General features: G+C 51.1%; 1 protein-coding gene across 3 annotated transcripts in view; it reads left to right on the top strand.

Moving 5' to 3' along the window:
* Positions 1 to 8,917: 8,917 nt before the first annotated feature.
* The window catches only part of MAP7 (microtubule associated protein 7), a 94,592-nt gene continuing 84,337 nt past the window's right edge, over positions 8,918 to 19,172 (top strand). For 2 of the 3 annotated variants that reach the window (XM_026048229.1, XM_026048230.1), the window contains exon 1: positions 8,920 to 9,134. In XM_026048229.1, the coding sequence (XP_025904014.1) occupies positions 9,002 to 9,134 (133 nt within the window). In that variant the 5' untranslated portion in view covers positions 8,920 to 9,001. Of the gene's footprint in view, positions 9,135 to 19,172 lie in introns of all 3 variants that reach the window. The other variant, XM_026048228.1, reaches the window with a different exon arrangement.

A 19,172-nucleotide genomic window follows, 5' to 3' on the forward strand; every position in this document is an offset into this window, starting at 1 on the left:
GGGAATGGGAATGGGAACGGGCCGCGGCCGCCGCGCGCCTAACGCTGGTGCAACGCGGGCGAGCGGCAGCGAGCGAGCCCCCATTCCCGTTCCGCGGCTCTCCCGGTTTTGTGTTCATTCCTTGCTGTGCTAAAGGCGGGAAGCGCGGTGCCCGCGCTCGTCCCGCACCGAGGGCTGCGCCCCTGGAGAGAGGCTCTTTCCAAGGCCCTCCGTATCCCGCTGCTGCTGCCGCGCCTCCGCTTCCTCCCTCAGCCGTGGCTCCTTTTTCTGTCCTGATKAAGAAGGGTGCGCGAGCGGCCGCAGAACACACGTTTTATGTATTTATTGCTCCTCGCTTCCCGATGAGCACCTGCCCGCGTCTTGCYCTATGGCGCTTGCTGTTTGTTTTCCTTTCGCTTCCCGTTGTTGTTCCGAACTTGACCTCTGCCCGCGCTGAGTGTTTGCGGACGGGGGTGGATCCGCCCGCGCTCCCGCGGGGAGGCTCCAGCGAAGGTAARGTTCATGGAGAGCTTCCCCGTGTGTCACGTACCGGCGTTAACCTTCTGTGGAGCTGCTCCCCATGGAGGCCCGGCCATCCGTGTGCCCRYCCRTCCRTCCGTCCGTCCGTGCCGCGGGAGCGTTTTCCCATGGGAGCGTCCTGCCACGGCCTCTGCTCCCGGGAATCGCGCCCGCTCCTCCCCGGCCAAATCCTCGTGGCCTGGCAGCGCGCGGCACGGCAGCTGCCCGGGCCTCGGGAACGGAGCACGGCGCGCGATGCCCTCTGCTTCCGTGGCCAAGCAAGTCCCAGCTCAGCTGCGCTGCATACTCTTCCAGTCATTTCTTTTTTTCCGAACAAATAATTGTAATATTAGCTGTGTTCTTCTTTACCAGCACCGCAAGTCTGTGCCTTAAATCATGCCCGGTCTTGTGGCTGACTTGTTAAGGAAAACTGTCCAAGTGTTTCCTCTGTAACAGCTTAAAAGGAGGCTTCTCATCTGTCTCTCTATTTTATCCTTTTTTCCATGTGAGAAGAAATGAAATTTTATTTTATTGTGATATTTGGGCTTCCGAACAAATAGATAACTTGCAAGGGAAATATRAATATACAGAAAGAATGCAGCAGATGGGAGCTTAGAATCCCATCCAGTTTCCTAAAACTCCTTCCTAGGTGTGATATAGATGGGAGCRTTTTGGTTGGGAGGGCGGCTAGGATATCTCAACCCATTGATTCTTGTGGGTCTGCGGAGATAGGTCCCGTCGAAGTGAGTAAGGGCCTCCTCGGGGCATGGCAGCGGTCCGTGTCGTCCTCGAGGCTTCTGGCATAGGATGCGTGTAGGTCCTGGCTGGTGTCCGTGTCCCTCGCCGCTAGGAGGATCTCACGCGCTTCCAGAGGGAGGGAATGGCGCAGCCAGGGGTTCTGTGCTGAGCTGCAAACGCTCCGCACGTGGAGCTTCCCAGTTCGGTGCTGGCGCCGGAGGAGCAGAGCCCGGAGCCACCCCGGCCAAGGGCCTTTGCTCCGGCTCCGAAGGTCAGGCTTTGCTGGGCGAGGAGCAAGGCAGCGGGAAGGTGACGTGGGTTTGAGCACGATGCCCTAGCGCCGGCTTAGTGCGTTCGTGCGCATGCTAGAACTGTGAGTTCTTGCAAATACTGGAGAGCACGTGTGTTGTCAGAGACGTTGGGCTACAGTTTCTTTTGCTTTAGGCTGTTTATTGTTGTTCTCTAGATTTTTTGAACGTTAGATATAGACTCATTTCTTTCCCCCTATATATGAGTAAAGTTGAGGTTTGGTTATTTTATTACTACCCRTTTTCTGATTAAAGTGTGTATCAAACTTTCAAATTCTAGGCCAGATCTTACAACTACTTCAGTAATTTCCTGGATAACACTGCAACCCTGAGCACRATAACATAGAGACACTCATTTAATCAGTAGCTTGTGGAATTAAAAGTGATATAACTAAAGCAAATTCAGAAGCGTGTGGTATGTGTGGGGTGATAATGCTAAGGGATGGCTTCTGTAAAGGGTTGTTACAAGGCTGCAGAATTCCTGTGCCTACATACCCCCCTGCAGGGTTTTATGATGTCTGGTTTATACCTGTACGTATAAACAAGTTACAAACTTACAGCTGAAAATTACTTGTTGTGTTAAATGCAATTAAAAGCGATCAGTGTCATAATTGCCTCAGTTATGCAAGTGCTTTGTAATTTTGCARTGTTGTATTCTCTGTTCCCCTTGGAAGATGTGCGCGCACCTGGATGGGGGCTGCGAGCCGCAGCCTGTTGCTCGTGCTGCTGCTGCRGGAACTGCCTGCCCAGCCGCTTTTCCCCGGGAAGGAGAGCCCCGGAATGTGGCCTCTGTTATGCAAACACCCGGGAGCTGTGGCTCCCAATGTGCCTGCGCAGACTGGATGAGTTTAGGGAGGAAAAGACCGTGAGGAGAAGGTAAGCAGGGAACTCGGATTGCATTGGGCAGCCGTTCCTGGGTGCTGCTTCTGCAGTCACGGAATATCCACCTGCATGAAAACAAGTGTAAAATACCCCTTGGTGGCTTTGGAACATGTGAGTCCCAGGGGATCTAACAAAGCCTTTGGAGCCTGAATGGTGTCTTATTAACGTGCCGTGGGCTGGCCCWGCCCTGGCAGCCGGGACTCCTGTGGAGGCCGAGGGTATTCTCGGAGAGGGGAAAAACAGCAGGATTTGTGCCTCGGATTGGTAGCTGAAGTGCCGATAGGTTGTTGGGGAAGAGGAATGTTCCCACGTACCCAGATATTTCCAACATCATTCTCCTCTGAGCAGGCGGCCTCGAACTCCTGCTTTCCTGGTCCCCCTCCCGATAAATGCACCGGAAAGGAAGGTACCAGGAGAGCAGCAGGAATGAACCAGCGTGAAGGATGGCGGCTCCCGATTTCCAGCTGTCAGATGCTGGCACTGAGAGCGATGGAGAAGATTTTAATTTGGTTTTGGCACGTTGCCTTTTCTTTGAAGTTTATTCACATTTCTAGCAAAAAAAAAAAGAAGAAAAAAGTTAAAAGTTAAGGAGAGGACAGACCCGAGTGCTGCCRTCCGCTGCTGGGCCTAGCTCGCTGTGTTATTTCTTAGATACTGGTAATGAACAGTGTTCAGCGCTCTTACTAGAAAAAGATACAGATATGTGAAAGCAGAACTCAACAAAAGAAAAACCCAGTTGTTGAAGCTTGGGGGTGAGAAAGGGGAGAGGGGATCAAGCTCCCCTCCTCCTTCTGAGGTGGCCTTCTGGAGAGGGTCAGCAATGCGCTGAGCCTCCCCTGTGCACGTCTAAGGGGGTCTTCCCTTCATCTGGGTGCCTTTGCTTTTTCCTTCCTGATTTAAAGCGTCTAATTCAAAGAATGAAGCTTAACTTGATGGAACTGCTGTTTTCCTGGCCCTGGCCTAGCTGCAAGTCAGCTCCCTGCCTGTTCAAAGCTCTTCAGGGTGTGCCTGGGCTCTTGGTGGTGGAGCTCCCACTGCTGCGAAAGCTGAAGGTCTCACTTCTTGTGCTCCAGTGTGTTATATCTGCTGTTACGGACTAGGGGTCACTTTCTTTCCAAGAAAGTAGAAAGAAGAAGTCAATAATTATATCAAATACCTATATGTTAAATATCAAAGCTGTTAAAAATTAATGTAGTTCTGTGAAATAAGCTACTAGGACTTTATTATCTGTATACGAGTATATGAGTGATGCTTTAGCAACTCCCTCTGAGGGTAAACAAATTCAGATGCCTCTGCACAGGGCCCTTAATGGCTTTTTCTGTCCTTTTTGACAGCAGGAGGTGGGAGGAAGAAAGAAAACAAGTGCCACAGTAGGGAAAAAATRGAGGTGCGTGATGTTTGAGGTGGTAATAGGCTTAAGGGCATCAAGTATTTTTTTCTGTGATATGTCAAAAGTATTTGATTTATATATAATTCCAACTTAACTGTTAAGAAAACAGCATTTTTTTTCCTTGTCTTTCCTGAAGGCTGTTTTGTGCTGCCCCAGATTTACAAGGCATTGAAAACAAGGCTGCCAGTTCTTTGATGCTGAGTAARTAGCTGCTTGCTCATGCCAAAAAAACAAGCAAACAAAACCCTACTTTCTGGTTTCTGRCCTGATTGTGCGACCTGCTGAGGTAGGTTGAAGGAAAACGCAGGGATATGAGTGCTCTGAAGGAAAGGAGGAAGAGATGAAGTTTGGAATTTCGTTAGTGCAGGTATGTTCTAACATGCAGCCCTCTCCACACATTACATATTTGGGTGAGAATTCTTGCAAGTTTTTGACACAGATAACTATAAATGTGAATAATGCTCATGCAGAATATGATTGCCTGTCATGTTTCACTGCCTCCTGGTTTTATTTTTGGGAGTTTTGCTTGGGAAGCACAGTGGAAAGCTGGGGTCTGCCTTTGCAGAAAAGGAGGGGGGCTTTTCACTGTACCTTGAATTTGCTGGTCTTTACTCATCCCAGTCCAATTGTTTCATATTGTGCGATGGTGGCAGGCAGATTGCTTCTCCCCATGGTCAGTTTTACCCAAAAGTAACAGGTAAAAGAACAGGACAGCAAGAGGATTGTGGTCAGTACTTCAAGGGAGCTGAAGCACCCACGGGACTGCTCTGCTCAGCCTTCCAGGAGCTGCCGGCTGGCTGTTGGAGCGGTGACAACGACAAGCTCGTGCAAAGAACTTCAGAGGAGAAAAAGGTTACGAGAATTCTTGTGAACAAGAATTCCTTCCMGCGTTGTTCTGAACGTGCTTTAGCCCCCGGTCTCAGTTGCTTCAAACGTGCCATGGAATAACGCGCATCCAGCTGCGGAGAGCCCAGGTCTGGAAGGAGCGCGAGCAGGTGGCACCGCCTCCTGCCCCTCGCCCACATCTGGGCTTCTGGATCCCCTATTTCTTTATCCTGCTGTGGCCAGGAAGAGGGACTTGAAAGCTAGAGATGAGCGGGGGGTGCACGCGGGGTCGCTGTACCTGGGTTTCACTGCAATGCCCGATAATAGGTTGTGTTTTGTGTGCCTGTTAAGGCTATTTGACCTGGGAGCGGTGATTTATTTCCTTGGAAGGGTGTTTTGTTTTTWTTTATTTATTTATTTATTTATTTTTTTCCCAGTCAATACTAAACAGAAAGCAGTGGCTTCTGCTTCTGGTTATTTGCTCTTCGGGTGCGGTTGATCTTTTAAAGTGACATTTTAACTATATTTCTCCTAGGAAAACAGCGGAAGAAGGATGTGAAATTCCTAGAAAAGACATCTCCTTGAACAGTTATTCAGTTATTCCCATGCAGTCTGAGAGCAATCCGGCTGTACATTGTGGTTCAGTTCTGTCTTAGGACTGCTGCTGTCTGCAGGACTTTTTAGGCTGCTTTTCCTTTTTCCCCTTCAGAATCCCTTCCCTCTTTCATGTAATACTATACGATCTTGCATCAGTGGGCTTGACTCTCTGAAGCAGAGCCTGCCATGCTGGATGATACAAGGTCACTTCTGATTCTTATTTTTTCCTTCCTCCTTGCGAATGTCCACGGGTTTTGTTACCCCAGTCCCTGTGAGAAACACAACTTGCCCCCGTCCTGGCAAGCGGCCCCTCGGCACAACGGTGTGTCCTGCGCGCTCGCAAGGAGGGAGTCGAGGAAGAAGAGGGCAGCAGCCTCTGCCCAGGAGCCACCCGTGTGCGAGCCGTGACGGAGCTCGTCACCGTGACCGAAAATCACGCGTTGCTTGGCTAATKGGCACTGCTCAAACGGTCTTGTGAATGAATGCAGATAGCATGCTTAGCGCTCAGCYGTCAAATTGGCCCCAGCGGACTCTAAATGGGCATCACGGTGGCTGTTACGGGGCCGGCTTCGACTTGCTTGATGTTTAATAGGTCGAGAGAGCCAGCCTTAATACGTGGTGTTAAAACAAGAGCATCAATTAGCACCTTATTATAAATATTTACCTTTCCCAGATYACAGTATAATTATTCTTCGCTCAGACTGCTATTTAAGACTGTTACATATCAGATAATACTTTGTACACGTAATTACGCTGCGGAATCCAGCAATGCTTTCTGAAAGCAGCAGAAAGTGGATGTGTTTAAGTACAGCAGTTTAACTGATGATGTGTTTGAAAATGTTGTAAAAAGGAGAGGGGTGAAAAAAAAGTGATCTCCTACCCTCAGTTGTCCAGTTGCCCCCATTCCTTGTCCTGGGAGCATGGAGCCCCATTGGTAGGAGCATCACCGTGACTTCAGTGTCACACAGCTCCCGGGAGGAAATCTCTAAGGGGGACAAGGGAAACAAATGGCTCTTTTTATTATTTTCYAAAAGACTATAACAGCCCTGCTTCTGAAGCTGTCCTTTGTTTCGCTGCCCCGAAAGCCTTGCCTTCGGAAAGAAGCTGCCCGGGCGCYGAGCAGGCTGGCAGGCGCCGGCATTCCCAGTGGGATCGCGGGGCGGGATCGGCGGCTGGTGTCTTCTCATTGCACTTTTGTGGTACGTCGTAGGTGCCATGGGTGCGTTTAGTTAGGCACTTGCAAACGTGTTGTGGGTTGTCGTGGTTTTGCCAAGTAAAATCCCGCTGCCCCGGATGAGTGTGCCGTTGAGTTGAGTGTGCCGTTGAGTTGAGTGTGCCGTTGAGTTGAGTGCCATTCCTCTGTCCAAAGTCATCTCTCTGCCACTAAGTCAACAGAAAGAAACGTGTGCTCATGCCTTGACGGTCTCTGTGTCTTAGCCTAAACRTGTTTCCTCAGTGCCTCCAGCTGAAACGCGGAGCCTTGTGGTTACCGTCACGCGGAGCAGGCTGSCCCTGGGAAGCACGGAGGATCCTGCAGGGAGCGGGGAAGGCTCCCCAGTCTTGAACCTGTTTCCCATGACTCTTTGGATAACTTTCTGAGAAGTAATKGTTGTCAGCATTTCCATTGCGCTATTAGTCATACTCGTAAGCTTGAATCCCCTCCAGACAGGTGTGTTTCTCTTAGGTGATTCTTACGTCTTTGAAAATACTTTGCTAGCTAGATCAGCAATTCTAGATRATAGGTTATGGTTCACCGTAACCAAACGTTTAAAAGGGGCAGGAGCTGATGCTTCTCACTGGCTTAAAACGGTGAAAGTGTGAGGCAGTATTTAGCTAAGCTGACGTGTAAGTGTTGTCTTCAGTTATTTGTATCTGATCCCATTTGCAGCCGGTGTCAGGCGTGTATGGAAGGAGCTGCGGATCCCGCCCAAGCCCGTTTCTGGTAGGTGCCAGTTCCTCTCGGGTAGGTGCCAATTACGTGTGTAATTGCCCTCGCGCTGCGAGTCGTGGCCGGTGCGAGGGCCGGAGGGCAGGCTGCCGAGGCGCAGCCCGGCCTGCGTGGGGCTTCCCTGCGCCTCTGCGTCCACACCCGGTAGCACCGAGCGGCCCCGAGTCGTTCAGGCAGACGGCATCGCGGCGGCTCGCGTGCGCGCGGYGGAGCCGGGGCAGCCGGGCGGGCGGCAGCAGCACATGGCCCACGAGGCGCCCGCCGCACGCGCCACGTGGCGGTGTGGGCCCTGCCCCTCGGCCCTGCCCCTCGGCGCTGCCCCCAGGCCCTCAGTGTGGTCCTGAGGCCGTCCCTGGGGAGAGGCGGCTTTCGGCTGGGCCGGCCACTCTGCTGCTGCCCTGGGGAGCTGGGCCGAGCTGTCCTGCGGCTCCGCTCTGCTCCGCTCCCCCGGAGCTGCCTCGGRAGAGCGGCCCGGGCCGCTGCGTGTGTCCCGTGAGCAGTGGCCGGCGCTGGCGCCCCTGCCCCAGAGCTGCTGGCCGTGTGATCGGTGCYAACTATCCAGCTGTGGTAACGACATGAGCCGTGTACAAAACGGGTTAGGTAGAATATGGGCCGCCCCGTGGCCCTTGCTGCTGGAGAGGATCGTCGATCATCATGAAGTTTCTCTTTATAAAGTCTCAGGCATAGGGGGAGGAAATATCATTTTTGACATGGTAAGGTGTTTTTTAGCTTGCATTTTTTTCTTCTATGGTATTTCAAAGTAGTGAACGTGCATTGGAGGGCCTGAGGTGGGGGAAGGTGGTTTCGCATGTGAAGCACTCGGAGTTTTGCATAGCAGCTCTCAGTRCCACAAAGAATAGAGCGGATCTCAGCAGGAGCCGCTCTGGGAACGCACAGGTTGCAGAACCTGTAAGTGCTCTTTGTAACTGACTGAAGAAAATCCAGGGTGCCAACATAAAAAGGAAAAAAAAAAAAAGAAAAACAAAAAGAAAAGAAACTTGAGCAGTTTTGATCACTCGGTGGTTTGCACTGTGTTCGTTTGGTAGAAGTGGATGTTGATGATGAGTGCTATAAACCCGGTGTTGCAATGGAGAAGATTCACTTCCAAAGTCCTTTCGCGGCCCTCTGCTGCCTGTGCCGGCTAGACCTGCTGATTTGGGATTTTCTCAGCAGTTCAAGCAGAACGTTCCGACACCTGCCCGTATGCGTGGGTGTTYGCCTGCTTAATGCCGAAGGTATGCGGCGCATGGGAAGGCGATTAAGCCAAGGGAGGAAAAAAATTACTTAAGAGCACACGGCAGAAGACTCGCCCTCGCCGTCTCAGCTTAGCTCAGGATCCCTTGGGATGAATAAGCGGCGCGGCGGGCGGGATGCGGGCGGGATGCRGGCGCTGGTGCAAGCGCGGCGCCCGCTCCCAGCAGCCAGCGCCATCCCAGCGGCGCCCGCCTCTCCGCCGGGGCCGCGCGCGCACCTCCTCGGATCGGGATGTGTCACTGTTGTCAGGGCAACTGCCGGCAGCGGCGGATCCTGTTTTCTCCTGGATATTGCAGCGCGCCGGAGCCGCYGGCGCGTCGCAGGGCCGGCAGCTCMGCGCCGGGCGCTGCCTGAGCAACATCSAAGCCCGCGCGCCTCCGGTTCGGGCTCTCCGTGGCCGCTGCCGAGGGGATGCCGGTGCTTGTGRGCTCTTTGCCTGCCGCTCGCCCCTAGGGAATCGCTTGGAAGCGCTCGGATGAGCTAGCTCGGATGCAGCGAGCCGCAACGCCGCCCGCCCTTGCTTCTTTTCCCTCCAAATAAGCAAGAGGGAGCAGCAGCACCATGCCTGGCTCCGCTGCTGCCCTCCGCCACGAGAGGCTGAAGAAGACGAGCGGCAGGCCGGCCCCGCCGGGCTTGTTCACCATTTCCGAGGAAGAGGAGCTGCAGAGGAACGGGAATCCCAAAAGGCCGAGGGGTAAGAGGGGCGCGCGGCAGGAGCGCGGGCTTGGGGACACGTCCTGGCACCCACAGATGGGCTGTGGTACGTGGTGTATTCTGGTCTCCTGGGCTGTTATGCAAGCAGCTGCCTCTGGTTTGGGGGGAAAAAAGTACTTTTTAATAACTCCATCTATAGGGAGAGGTGAGGGGCTCGCGCTAATGCGCGAGCCCCTCACCTCTCCCTATAGATGGAGTTATTAAGTGAATGCTCTTATATTATTTTCCCTAAAAAACTTACAGTATATTTTCCCTAAAAAAACTTAGAGGAACCTATAAGAAGAGGTGGTTTTAGCCCTGCTGAGTGTAATACCAGCCTAGCTAGAAGGCAGCGTTGCCCAAGAGGATGTGAGATCAGCTCTACCTCCATTTCTGAGCCTGATTGTTCAGATGCTGCAGCTTTGGCAAGTTTGACTGGGGCCAGGGCTTTAGCTGTGACAAATTGTCACTGCTAAAGGAAAATAATTTGTTTGCTGTAGGTGAGTGGTGCTGCTGGAGGGTTGTTGGTGCTTGATTTATAGTGAGGTCTGTCAAGCTTGTGTAGCCACTGTCTGTCTTGCCACACGTAATTAATGTTTTCTGCCTGGATCCCAGGGTTTAAGTTCTGTTAGTCTGCACCTTGCAGCTGTGAGTGACATTTTAAGCCTGCACTGTTAGATTTTTAGATTTTGTTGGTGGTTTTCATGATCAAGTGATTTCCACTTACATGAATATTCCTTTTTGTTGTCTTACTTGGAAGCAAAAACCCACATATATATATATATATATATATATATATGTATGAGCTTGTTTACCAAACATTTGTTAGTTGATAGCCTCAGGACAGTGCTTCAAATTTCAGGTGTTTCCATTCGACCCTATAACAGGAAAGACTAGCTAGCAAGCAAACATTTAAATAGCAAATGTATAACATGTATATTTATGTGGAGCTGGATTGTTTGCGGCTCAAAGGTTGGTTTCTTTTTCTTGAAGGAGAAAGTTGGTTTGGTAGCTGTAGGAAAAATTCCTCGTGTCTGGATTTCTGCCTGTGTTTCTGCTTCAGCTTCTTCTTTTTATCAGGAGAGTAAAGAGCTCACGGATTGGAGCTTCGTGATAGCATCTATATGGCCAGTCCTTGTTAGCATGGCCCATGTGTCAGTCCTTCTCTTCTGTGTATTTTAACCTGCYCATTTGAAATGAGGATGCAGAATTTATTGTGAGGTTATTGTGGTTTTCGGTGTTTTAAGAAGTGTTTTGCTTTCTTTTATCGGCACGGGATGGTTGCCAGAGTCAACAGTCCACAGAGCTACGGATCAACAGTTTTCCTGGTGCTGTTCAGTGGCACCAATAGTTTCCCAGGATAAAAGTTAGCATTGACTTAATAGTTCACTGTGTGTTGTCCTTTCGCAGCAGTTGCCCAGAGCGCCTCGCGCTTGCCTCTCTTGTTGAAGTTATTGTGATTTCTTTTTTGATCATTCTTGTTTTCTCTCGGTGCAGTGAAACGTGAAAGCAAATGCACAGGGTTTTACGAGGATAAAACTGAGGTGGCCTTGCTTTTGAATGCCCTTAGTGAGAGACTGCACGAGAGGTCATGCAAAAGCTTTTGGAAATCCTCTTTTTTTTTCCTGAATACTTCGAATAGCACATTCTGCCTCTACACCACCATTTGCATGCTGATGTAGGTAGTTTTTTTTAGCTTTCTGCATATTTGAATGGGTTATCAGCGGAAAGGTGGCTAAGGATGGAGTCCTTGGTCATGTGAAATGCATGTAGTGAGGGCTGCGTTCTCGATCCGGGGGGAGGTCAGAGTGCAGCTCTGAGCAGAAACACAAGAAGTCCAGAGGATCCACGTGCAGCTCCCTGGAGCTGCCAGAGCCGCTGGGGTTGCTGCTCTTCTGCAGCGTTGGCTCCATCTCGGTGCTCGACCTGCCTCGTTTGCCTGTGCCCAGTGCTCTTCTGCAGCGTGTGTTTTTCCAGCACGTGCCAAATCAGCGTYATCTTCGTGGGAGGCAGGCTAAATAGTGAGTGTGCTTCATCTGCAGTTTCTGTGAGCAAGCTGGCCTTACCTTCGAGCACTTCACAACCCCGGGAGGCCTTTAATGCATCTGCTGCTCCAAAGGGATTGGAAGAGTTTGCTCCTCAGCTAGGGATATTGGAGTATCAGCGTGAGATGTAAAATATTCCTGCTGGTGGGTGGTGCAGGTCTTCTCARAGCATTACAGCTTGCACAGAGTTTGTGTGAGGGTTAATACTGTCATCTAGGTTGACAACTTTTATGGAGATCATAAACGGGGTAGCAGTTTATAGATTTCCTGTGAGCTGATTTCAAGACCAGCCATTTCTCAGTGTCCTTGGCCGCCTGTACTGTAATCTGAGAGGCCTGGCAGGCACCGAGCTTGCTCTTCCAGTGTAAACAAATATTTAAATGAAAATGCCAGGGGTTTTGTTTGTTTGTTTGCCTTGAGCTGGAGCTATTAAAAGTCTTCAGTGGTCTCTSTTGCTTTTTCACCCTAACTTCACTTCGTAGCCTCCTCTTTTCCCTTGCTCACTGCCCCCCTTACCAGGCAGATAAATGGGTGCTCAGGCAGCAGGTAACTGCTGCATTCTTAATGGTGTGTCTGCTTTCACCTGTGTATCGGGTAGCAAGGGCAGGAGCAGGGCTGTTTCTGCAGGCTCTGCCTGAGAATTTTCTACAAGCTTTTTGTGAATCCCACGTGAGCCTGCATCTGCCAAGAAGTATTATTCTTAATATACCAACTTTCACTGTGTTGCTGGCTGAAATTGTTGGTGGGGAGAGGTTATTCCATTTATTGTTGCTATTTTTTAGTAGATAACTGGTGGGTTTTTTTCTACTTAAGTACATTTCTTGAAGGCCCTGGCATATGTTTTCACAGGTAGTGCTCATGTCGGAAAGGTTGAGTGCTGTCCTCGTCCCATAGGCATTCATATAGAGGTTGCTCCTTGCTGTTCTGATTCATTCGCTGTAATGTTGTGATGGTTTTGGTCTTAATCTTTATCATTACTGTTATTATTTACTGGTACTTCCTGTCCTTTTTGCCAGGATGATAGTTAAATCAAGAAAGTTTTAAGCAGATGTTTGAAATAAAACCAAGAGAATTCAAGTGTGTGAATGTCTGCAGAAGTATAAAAGAGCAGGAAGAGGGGGCAAATACAGCATCTCCGGCATGTTCTTTGAAGAGGTGTTTTTATTACTTTTTTTTTGTCTATTTTTTTTATTACTACATCTGAACAGAGGAAAACTCATGACTTGTTTGCAAAGGCTGTTTGAGTGGTGGGAATTGCCACTGGTGCCCAGGCTCTGTGGTGCTCRTAGGAAGTTCTTGCAGGAGTTGCCCAGGGTATAAATCCTGGGAGCTGCTTGTTKTGCAGTTGCAGTCTGAACTTGAATTGAGGATCAGCTTCCACTGGGACCAGCATCTGTGTGCAGTGAATGCTGCTGGTTCTGGTGGGCTGAGCCTTCTTGGAAATCAGTTCCCAGCCAAGTAATAAATTAGGTATTTTAGCATTAGCACTGAGTGTTTCAGTTGTTAGAGCCATGCTTTTGAAGGCATCATTGGTGCCCCAAGAGCATTGGTGCTCCAACAGCACATTTTTCCTTCAGAACATGATTTGGGTTGGAAAGCGGCCATTTGCTGAAGCACCTGCAATGTGCAGAGCGAAGGGCTCCCTCACGCTCGCCCCGAATCTCCCCACGGAGCCGGGTGCCCTTCCTAGAGGCTAATATTAAACAGAAGAAATGCATCCTGTGGGTATATGAGCCGTGGCCATAGCCATTCTTTTACTTCAGGCACAGCAGCTCATTTCACCCTAGTGTGTCCTTCTTCCTTGTTGATTTTGGCACATCTGGGATGTAGTCTGAACGGCTCTTCCTTGGATTTATTAAAGTGACACCTCCTGTCCCCCATGTTTTGAGGGGAGGGGGACCTAATTAGACCGCTGCTGATAGCAGCGTGTTTCCAGAAGGATCCTGGAAGAGCACAGAAAGGCAGTGCTCATATTTTGGGATTATTAACTGGGGCAATGAATCACTCAAAGCGCTACCTCTGGAATTTTGAAATATTTACAGCAAGTGCCTGAAAAGAGATCTCAGCTGGCCCGGTCGTGGAATCCTGCCCCTGCCTAGGTAAAGCTGGCTAAGGGAGGGCACCTCTCCTGTGCGGAGCGAGCGCTGCTGCCAGCGCAGAGCTTTAGGGCTCTGCGCAGTGACATCTCTCCTGTGTCATCCTGAAAACAAACAAGAAAAGCCTCTTGTTTTTGTTTTCCACGCTGGTTTGGTGCGCGGCAGCGCTGTCTGTGGTGAGGACCAGCGGGTTTCGCTGCTGTTGCCAGGATCACGATGATGATGATGATGATGATGATGTGTTTGTGCAGGGCTCGTTGCAGCTGTGAGCTCGTTGGGCCAGGGAAGGAGGGAGCTTTGCGCCCGGGTGCCGCTTGACCACATAGGCCTAAGTTCTGGCGGCGCGAGGGGAGCGTCTGCTGCTCGCGAGCCTCGGGCCGGCTTGTCTAGCCCGCGGTCTGTGCCCGCGTGTTCGTCATCACACACACACGTCAGGGTGTCAAAAGAGGGGGGAATTTGGCGTCTTTGCGGGTGCTACGTGGGCAGCCCTGGCGGGGCAGCCCCGCGCCTGCCCAAGGGCTGGATGCGGGCTGCGGGATGCAGGAGCGCGGTGCCTGGTGTGCCAAGACCGGACAAGCCATGTGGGACAGCGACAGTGGCTCCGGTTCCCACAGGGCCCCAAGGCTGGCGGGCCGGCCCTGCCGGATCCTGTGTCGGAGGCTTTCGTGGCGCTTGGCAGCCTTATCCTGGCTGTCTGCAGGTGAGGCCAAGCGCGGGGAAGGAGCGGCTGGAAGGCAGGGAACACAGGGATCCTCCTGGCAGGGCTGGGTGCGTGCTGGGCAGGGCTGGGAACTGGGAGAGCGGGGTTTGTCATCGCCGCCTTCCACCCGATCCCTGGCTGCTTCCTCCTTCCTGCTGGCAAGAGGCTTCTCCAGCCCAAGGAGGCCAAAAACACCCTGGCTTCACCATTACATAAAGACAAGCACCTCCCCAGGAACCTGGACAGGGCCGTGTTTTCTTAAACCCGTGTTCGTAACCCTGTCCAGAATCGCTGGGAGCGCAGAGGGAAGCTGTTCCCGGAAAGCCACCGCAAAGCTGCCTGGTGTGTAGGATTTTGCCTTCCGGAGCTATTGGTGCTGGGGGCTGTCAAAATAACTTATGAATAATAAAGGCAAAGTGCTCCTCACACGAAGCAATTTATTTTTAATGAAGCAAGGAGGCCCAGCCGAAAGCCTCAGGAATAGCTGGGAAATGTCTCTAGCCCATTAAAGCTGGTCTGATCTGCTCATTTTCCCTGGCTTTGGGAGTGAAGCTCCCAGCTTGGAGCGCTGGGCTTGGGCTGCAGCCCGGTGTCTTCATCAGGGTCCTGAGGGTTTGTCCGTGCTGCCAGGAACTGTTTCCTGCTTTCTGGTGGGCTTAGCCCAGCTGTGCTGGTGCTGGAGAAGGTTGTTCAAGTATTTTTCTTGCCTGACCATTTTTGGAGAAGGATATAGCTTGGGATCTCTCTGTGCACCCGGGAAGCAGCCCTGAACCCGGAGTTTGCGAACCCCACAGGATGCTCGACGACCTTAAACGTTAACAAGGTGTTTGCTGGTGTGAATCCAGCTTGACCTGGCACGTGAACTGAGAGTCGTCTGAATTACTGAGGAGATGGTGTTTTTGCAAAGTAACTTTTGTAAGGGAAGCAGGATATTTCAGGCGAGATATAAATGATCTTATCAGGGCTGTCAATGTGAGAAGTGGGTAGAGCATTTAATTACTGTTCTTGCAAGAGAGAGCGCTTCTCGCGTCTCAGAAAAAATGAGCTCAGATTAAATCAGACTTTTTTGAAAGCCTTATATAACATGAAGCTCCACCCAAGGAATATTGATAGTAAAATGTGGAGTTTCTTCCGTCTTTATTGTTATCACTGTAAAAGTTGTTGCTTGAAAATCCTGAGCTAGGAATCCCGTGCCAAACTGAGAGGAAAATGGCTGTGAAGGGAGCTTCGTGTTGCGATCAGAGAGGGAAATCTAGCAATTGATGGCAGAGGTGTCCAAGGCCTTGGGACGCTCTGTGGTCCCGCAGCATTCGCCCCTTTTCCTGCGCGTGGGCAGGTGCCTGTTGCTCTGGGGGGGCTTTTCCCCGACCCCACTGCGCCGCGGGGTGAGGGGGAAGCGTGGGCAGTTCCCGGGTTTCTGTTTGGCGCCGGTGCCGGCGGGATCCGTGCCGCTGTGTGGGTGCCCTGGAGGGCCGCGCGGCGCCGCTGCCGCTCCGACGCTCCGTGGCCGCAGAGCCGACGGAGCCCGGGCGCCGCTCGCTCCTCCTTGTGATTCCGCCCAAGCGGGGCCTTGCTTTCCAGGAAAGCCTTTGCCAGCCCGGTGGTCTTTGCAGCCCGCAGGCAGTGCCAGCTGTGGCCGTGGGCAGCCTGCCCGGCCCAGCGCCCCACAGCACCGGGGGCAGCCCCCCGTCTCCTCGGCGCCCCGGCTCCCACGTGTGGGGGCTCCGCTCCCCGCCGCGCCGCCCGGGCCCTGGCCGCCCCGCGCGCCGCGCGGGCTGCGCCTGCCCCTGCACAACCCGTTTTTCTGGTGCTCTCAATTCAGGGCTCCAAGCGCAGGGACCGTGAAAGAGGGCTTTTTTGTACCGGTACCAGAAGTTTCTTCAGGAGTGACTTGCAATTATCAGTCACACTAACAAATTAACCCAAACTATCCAACCTCAGACCACAATAATAATGTGTCAGGAGAATAAGTACCGTGGTTGTTGGTTCAGCTTGGTCTGTTTTAATGAACWGGCTCCCTGTGAAGGGGCACCCGCAATCCGCTGCTTTTCCCAGCCTTGCTTTAACCTCGTACATGAGTTTCACCCGTGCTGAGTTGAGACACTGTGAGTGGATGCTAATGTCTGTGGGTCAGGCCTGAATAATAAAGATGGTGAAGACTACAGGCMATGTTTTGTCTGTGTTTTATTTACTAATTAAACCTCAGAAATGAAAGTTGGGAGTAATACAAAACTTGGGCTTTCACATCCTATTCCCGAGGCAAGGTATTTCAGTCATCACAGGAGGGGAGTTGGTTTTAGCTGATCCTACGGGAACTTCCTATCTTGATGATTTATGGGTTTGATTGTGACGGCAATTGAACATCCAACTTGTTCCTTAAACYGATCTTAATTATCAGTTATGTGTAGATGTAATGACAGTGGTTTGTCAAGCGCAAGGTAGGAGTTATTAGGGCTGGAATGCAGATACTTACGTTTTTTTTTTTTCGTAAGAGCTATTTCAGGAGCAGTGGTAATACTGCCTCTAAGTATTTCTGGCTTTCTTCTGGGCTTCCCAGTTTCTCCCTCTCTCTGTAGACATGACCCATTATTTCTCATGGATTGGCCAAGCTTCTGTAGCTTGAGTTTGTGTCAGTGGCATTTTAATTTATGGAAATTTTCTCTGCAGGTGTCAACAAAGGCAAATAGGGTTTGGGGTAATTTGCCTGATGAGATTCTTTATAGAGAAGTTACGAGTTTGGGCAAATTGAGTTCCAGTATCTGCTGCGACTGGTGGGAAGCAAGATGTGGAGAACAGCAGAGCTTCCAGGAGATCCTCCCGGAGATGCTTCCCCCGCTTCTGAGCTGTGCAAGTAGGTTAGCTGAAGCCTTTTTACTTTGCTAGTGCTACTGTTTGGAGATCTAGCTGCAGGGAAAGCAGGGAATGACCCAGCTTAGCCAAGCATTCCGTTGGGAATGACCCAGCTTAGCCAAGCATTGCTGCCTTTGCTGCTGACCTCTGCTTGCTTCCTTGTTGGGATTAAGTTAAATTTTATGACTGCAGGAGCAGATTGTGACTATGCTGCTGTTCTTCAATCCTAGTGAATGCCTTTGAGGAGGGTATGTTGGAGCCCAGGTTTGCAGCTGACTTGGGAGGGAAGTGAAGAGCTGGAGAGGCTGAGAGTCACCAGCAACCCAGAACTTCAGCAGCTCARGAGAGATGCTTGAGGTACCAGCAGTCCTGGGCTCATTGATGCACCCAAACTGAGCTCGTAATACAGAGGGCAGTTCATCAGCAACTGGTCTTTGTTTTTCCTGGGATAGGACGATGAGGGAGTGGAGTGAAAAAGCAGTGTGATGTACATCCTTTCAAAGTAATATGTACATGGTATGAGAARACTCTAGTTTGGGAATGCTCTGGTAGTGCCAATGTCTTGGGYTAAGACAGTCTGACTAAATAAGTCCCAAGGAGAATCCTGTTTCCAAACAATTARACAACTCATTCTGTTGTAAACCATCTTTTTAAAGGTGCTCTAAGACCTAGTTTTTCCCTTCTTGAAACCCRTCTCTTCCAACTGTGTTTTAGACTCCTGCCCAAGCCAGGTTTATTTTGGAAGCGCTGRCAGAACTCGGCTCGCCCTCTTGTAGCTGAGTGTGCAGAACTGTCTTGTTTCCCAATTCTGCTCCGGGAGGCTTCTCAGAAGGCAGCTCTGAAGAGGCAGGTTTATCCGGTTAGCTGCCCTTGACGAGGGCGAGGAGCCCTCCTTGGTGCAGCCGGTTGTGCTGCTTGCCTTGCCCTCTCCTTTTCAGAGCGCTTCCTCGTTGCCTCCCTGCTGACGAACGCAGTGACRAAAGCTTCAGTGCTGAAATCCGGCCCGTGTGCTGCGACGCTCGCTGTGAATGAGATGGAATGTGTCCGGGCTCTGTTTTGCAGGGGGAGATGGGATGTCGGTGGAGCTGGTGCTTGTGTTTTCCTCAGAGTGCAGCAGTGACTGAACTGCGAAGTAAGAAAGAAAAGGGAGGAAGAAAATAAAGCAGGTGGTGGTGGGCATCTGTAAGCCAGCAAAGGGCAGTAAGGGGGAGCTGCTGAGGGAGGTATTGGCAGTGCAGCCGAGCGGCCGGTGAAGCAGCTCGGGCCTGTCGCTGTGCCGGGGCTGCCAGCGCTTTGGGGAGCTCTCATGCTCCTAGMCAGCTTTTTCCAGAAATACCATACCGTGTGTTTAGGTACTGTRTGGTGGTTTCTGCTTTCACAAAGTTGTTCTGTAGTTGAAGCAACARAGTGGGTGGCAGATGTTTATGGAGGCTCTGTTGGCCACTTTGTTGCTGTGAGGTGCCTGGATTGCTGCTGTAACCTGCGTGTCAGCGGGCTGCAGATGCCCAGTGAAGACTGCAGAGACGCTGGAATTTTCACTGCAGTATGTTTAACTTCTCTCTGTGGCCACGGAATATCCTGTGGGAGCYGCTCGCTTGGTGCCCCTTCTGAACCAGGGTGAAAATACAGGGAGGAGGGAGGCCGGGCGAGAGCAGGGCTCGCCAGGAAGCTCAAGGGAAGGGCAGATCGGGTGCACCATGGGGTGCTTAACGTGGTGAAAGCAGTTCTTAAAGTAACTGCCTTTCGTGGAGCTGGGCGCTGGAAAACAGGCGTTGGTTAACAACCCCTCAGATCGTCAGGGACCCGCGCTGCCCGCGCCGCCTGCATTGCGTTTTCTCGTGAAGTTCTTGCGTCTTAGAGTAGCTGGTGATGGGAAGTCGCCGGGTGATGTGAAGGTGATGTGTCTTGTCGCAGTTACGGGAGCAATTTCTTGCCCTTGTCTCTGGGAAGGGGAACCTGCTTTTTTAGGATCTGCTGACAATAATGCTTAAAACTGCTAGTGAGAACTTTGCTGTCTGACTCTAATGTTTCTGGCTAAATAGGCAGTATTGAATATTAYTCTAAAAAAAGAGCCAGACAGTGAGGCTTAAATTACCAGATTTAAGCCTCACTTAAGCCATTTGGCTTCTGACCAAACAGTGCATCTACTTCCCACTCTCTCTGTTTTTTTTACCCTTTCTTTGGTCCTGATTTATTTGGTTGACCTTTTGTTTTGAAGTTCTTTGCATTTCAGCTGTGTTAATTATGTTATCTGGAAGCAATTTATCTGTCGTGTGATGTGTAAGCAGCACAGAATGGCAGTCACGCTTGTTTATAGCTGCCTCTTGTTTGGCATTTCATCCTTGTTT

This window comes from Nothoprocta perdicaria, unplaced genomic scaffold (genome assembly GCF_003342845.1).
Source record: "Nothoprocta perdicaria isolate Ctin4 unplaced genomic scaffold, notPer1 scaffold_52, whole genome shotgun sequence".
Lineage (NCBI taxonomy): Eukaryota > Metazoa > Chordata > Aves > Tinamiformes > Tinamidae > Nothoprocta > Nothoprocta perdicaria.